We start from the raw sequence: 4,569 nt of genomic DNA, 5'->3' as shown, positions 1-4,569 counted from the left end.
GTTAGTCTGTAATGATTCTATTTCTTCCACTCTAAACACATTAATACATTAAAGAAAAAGAGCTTCATTTGTCTTTAGTGGGATGAAGATGTTCTACATTGTCTTTGGTGTGTGGGGCCTGTTTGACGCATGATCTTTGATGGCATAGCTGCACTGTGGAGGACTCGGCAGAATCCATGGTGTAATTCCAGGTTGGCAGGGGTTTTTTTAGCCTGTAATGAAGCGAATATGATATTTAATCATCATACTCTGGTCAGAACAGTGGGATTTTTATGCTTCTACAAAATTAAGCATCTACATCAGCTCTTTGCTCTTTCACCCCAGTCAATTCCTGTGGTAGGACTCCAGTATCGTTGGTGGAAAGCCACTGTATACAGGTAGTCAGTGATGAGGTGCTTATTCTGTGATGATGAGCTGGACCACTCATCTACTCTTTTGGTGCAGCACAGTAGTGAGACATGTGAACATGAAGGGAAAAGAAAATAGCTGGCTGTTTTTCCAGGGGACGGGCCTTCTTGCGGCAGCGCCCAGGAGCAGATTGCCAGCTCGGAGCTGCCAGGGGGAGCAGCTGCCAGCTCCAGCTTGGCCTCCGAGTGGGCTGCACATTTTAGCAAGTACTTAGCACTTTTGGGCAGGCTGGGAAAAAACAACTTCTGTAACTTGTCTCATTCTGTAGCAGATTTCTATCTGACCTGAAGACCAAGCACTGCAGTGACCAAAGAGCTGCAGGGAGAAATGGCAAGGATGCACCCAGTGCAGCGGGCTTCTGCCACGTAAACCCTGTTTCTTCCCGAGAGGTCCTGCAGGACTCTCTGTTGATTGTGGAGGTGCTGCCTCACCTCCATTTTCTCATAGGGAGCTTTTCGTGCTCTGCTTACTTACCTTCTTAGTGGTTCACATTTCCAGGGTTAACTTCACAATTTCTCGTTGCTAACAATTTCCTTTTTTTTTAATTTTGGAGTAGAAGATTTCCATGTTATGGAGTCCAAGTGTAAACTTTCTGTTTAGGTTCCTGGGCCGTCTCTCTCTTGATCAATAGATAAGTTGAAGAGTAGTGGTGATATACTACTACTCTTTGAAGTAGTTGCAGTGAGAGTGTGGTGAGCTTTTGCCATTCCCGAGCCATAGGAATGGAATAATCGCACATAATGTACGTGTTGTTGAGATGGTTTGGGTTTTTTTCTGTGGGATTACTGACATACTAAGCCTCAGCAAAAGGGTTAAATAAAACTCGAGCTATGGGTTTGAAATGCTGCATGACACATCCGATCCGTATTGCTGTGATGTGCCAGGAACTGCAGTTAGTATGCGAGTTCTGGAGGCAAAAATTATTGCAATGAAATTTCTTCTTTTTCCTGTAAAATCACACATATCCTCCCTGCAGGGATTTTGTTGTTCAGTGGACTACACTGTGGGTTTGGGGAAAAAAAAATTCATTTATATGTAAATACAACCTGAAGGCTGCAAATACCCAAGCTGCTACAAGGACAAAGGGCATGTACATGAAAACAAATGGACCTGTTGCGGTTTGAAAATTCATAGTTTACCATAATAGGGGAAAAAAATAAACGAGGTTGTCTTTGAAACCTTATAGGTCAGCATTTCAGACTTCTGTATTTGTGCTCCAATTAAAGGAGAAAATGGAAAAGCTTCTGCATATCACTACATATATACTGTTTTTAAGCCGACTTGAGAGGCGAGAAGCAGAAACAATATTTTTCATATGTTCTATTAGCAAATTACATGCCATGAATAAGATTTTTTTTTTTGTTTGGCTAGTAGATAGGTTTGTGTGAGTTTTATTTGGCTGGGGGGGGGGAGTTTTTGGCAATTGTTACATTTCTTTCTTTTTCTCTATGATAAATTAAAAGAAAATTTTCAAGAAAACTGGAAGTAGAAATTATTTCTGTGGGTCTCACAGCAGTGTCTCAGAAAAAGCTGGGAGGTACAGGAAATCCAGTGGTCAAAAGCAGAAGAGAAGCGGGGGGAGACAAACAAGGAGATGGTGGATGATTGTGGTGTCTTGCACCAGCATTTGGTTTACTTAATTTTTGTTTCTTGTTATAGTAAAAATATTTCCTTGCTAAAGCACTTTGATTTGGACTTAAAAATAGCATAAATTATTTGGAGATAAGTTCACATTAACCACCACAAATGCCTCACTTACCTGTCAGTGCTGCCAGAGATCCAACTCTTAGCTCCTATTAATGCATCTTCTACTTCAGCAAGGAAAAATGTAATTTAGTTTTATAGCTGTTTTAGAAAAGTCTGTGATAAAAACAAACTAGTGCCTCCTCTAATAAGTATTAAAGGCCAAACCTGTGCAATTTGTAATGAGTGTAGTCTGTCCTCTTAAAATGTACTGGGGATTTATGTACTAAACTCAGATGAATGCTGATAGGAGTTACCTAAATAAATCCTCTGATAGGATAATAGATCATTTATTTAGTGTTGCACTTCATGTTGACTTCATTTTATTTCTTTTTTTTTTAATGAAAACAAAATTGGGATTGGAGTTTATGGTATAAGGAGCTTGTTTTCCTTCCTCTCTGTAGGTGTGCTTCTAAGAAGAGTATTGACCATGAGGAAGCCCACATGTTAGTTAGTTTTTACTAATCCCACCGAAGAAAATGAAGCCACGTTTCAGCTTTGCCGATCCTTTTCCCACCACTGTTGGCTGAATGAGAAATGGTCGTGTGATTATGCTGACACCCCAGCATGCATTTGGTAGACCTGTGGTTAACTCGTTCCCTCTCCATGTGTCTGCTCTTACAAAGTTTTGTCCTCATGATACTGTGCTTTCATTCTGCCAGTATGTGCCCGAAAGGCTGCCTCTGTTCTCACTCCGGAGGTCTGAATGTCAGCTGTAGCAATGCGAACCTCAAGGAAATACCCAGAGATCTTCCTCCAGAAACAGTCTTACTTTATTTGGACTCCAATCAGATAACATCTATCCCCAATGAAATTTTTAAGGACTTGCACCAACTGAGAGTCCTCAATTTATCAAAAAATGGGATTGAGTTTATAGATGAACATGCCTTTAAAGGGGTGGCAGAAACCTTGCAGACTCTGGATTTGTCCGACAACCGGATCCAAAGCGTGCACAAAAACGCTTTCAACAACTTAAAGGCCAGAGCCAGAATTGCAAACAATCCCTGGCACTGTGACTGCACGCTGCAGCAGGTGTTGAGGAGCATGGCCTCCAACCATGAGACGGCCAACAACGTCATCTGCAAGACTTCTGTGCTGGATGAACACGCGGGGAGACCGTTCCTCAATGCTGCCAACGATGCTGACCTCTGCAACCTTCCTAAAAAGACTACCGATTACGCCATGCTGGTCACCATGTTTGGCTGGTTCACCATGGTGATCTCATATGTGGTTTATTACGTCCGGCAAAATCAGGAGGATGCAAGGAGGCACCTTGAGTACTTGAAATCCCTGCCAAGCAGGCAAAAGAAACCAGATGAAGCTGATGACATTAGCACTGTGGTATAGTATTCTGAATACAATGACTGCCTTTGTGATGGAAACTAGATTTGGATGACACTAAAACCAGAGGTTTACTTCTAACGTTCATTGTAAACATAAGACTTTTTGGGGTTTTATTCTGTTTAACTGAATTACGCCACTGTTGAGCTTTCTAACAGAAAGTTTTGTCCGGGTGGTATACTTCAATTATTTCTCTGGTGGTATCCTAAAGCAAGTGAATTAATATGTAAACATTAGTTTAGACCCATTCCACTATTTAATAACGAAATTTATTTTTTTAATTTAAAAACCAAATAAAAGCTTGAATTTGAACCATGTAAACCAGAGTAATTTATTGATCAGAAACCTGTCCAGTGCCAGAGCACACTTGGTTTGATCAATGCTCGTGAGGTAGAAGAGAGAAGACAGAGTGGGCTGTGAGAGGTTTGGGAGCGGAGGATCCCCGCAGGGCACTTCTCTCCCTGAGGTGCAAGGTGAAGAGCTGATGAATGGTAGCCCATTTTTGGGGCTGCTCGCCATGACAGGAGAGGGGCGCAGTATGGGGAGAGCAGAGTGCCCTGACTCCAGGTGTAAGGGACCGAAGCTTGGGTAAGACCCAGAGGGCATTTCAGCAGCGCTGGGGAGGAGCCAATGTGAAGGAGCTGCATTGCAGGACATGGAAGAGAGGTAAGTGGGGAAATGCGGTGGGTTTTCATCTTACTCCCACTTACTGCCTCCCATGAGCTTTAGGCAGGTGTCCCCAGCACTGGGGAGGACAGCAAGAAAGCAAGAGCAAACTTAGTGTACTGTTCAAGCTAGAGTACCACTAGTGATGGAGAAAAAAAAACAGGTAAATAAAATCGGTCTCTTTAATTGGTATATTGGTTTGTAACTGAAAGTGGCTTTATTTTTTAAGGTGCAGCCTTTTAAAACGCTGAAGGAAATAAGTGAATATATAGGCTGCGCATATTCTACTGTGTGTTAGAAAATATTTTTGTATGATTTTATGGATAAATACTTAGGAAAATATAAAAACATGATGGTTTTCTCTTTTCATAGATAAAGTTTTCACAGGGAACAAATTCACAACAATGTATT

At 41.7% G+C, this 4,569-nt stretch overlaps 1 protein-coding gene across 1 annotated transcript; it reads left to right on the top strand.

Annotated features, from left to right (window-relative positions):
• Window positions 1-2,718: 2,718 nt before the first annotated feature.
• LRRC3B (leucine rich repeat containing 3B) lies at window positions 2,719-3,498 on the top strand (the record flags this gene model as incomplete). Its single annotated transcript, XM_082310717.1, has 1 exon — window positions 2,719-3,498. One exon carries the CDS (start codon window positions 2,719-2,721, stop codon window positions 3,496-3,498), a length of 780 nt encoding a protein of 259 aa, XP_082166843.1.
• Between the last annotated feature and the right edge of the window lie 1,071 nt (window positions 3,499-4,569).

Source organism: Platalea leucorodia, assembly GCF_965183815.1.
Source record: "Platalea leucorodia genome assembly, chromosome: 1".
In the NCBI taxonomy this organism is placed as follows: domain Eukaryota; kingdom Metazoa; phylum Chordata; class Aves; order Pelecaniformes; family Threskiornithidae; genus Platalea; species Platalea leucorodia.
This window is presented reverse-complemented; position numbering and strand designations above follow the sequence as displayed.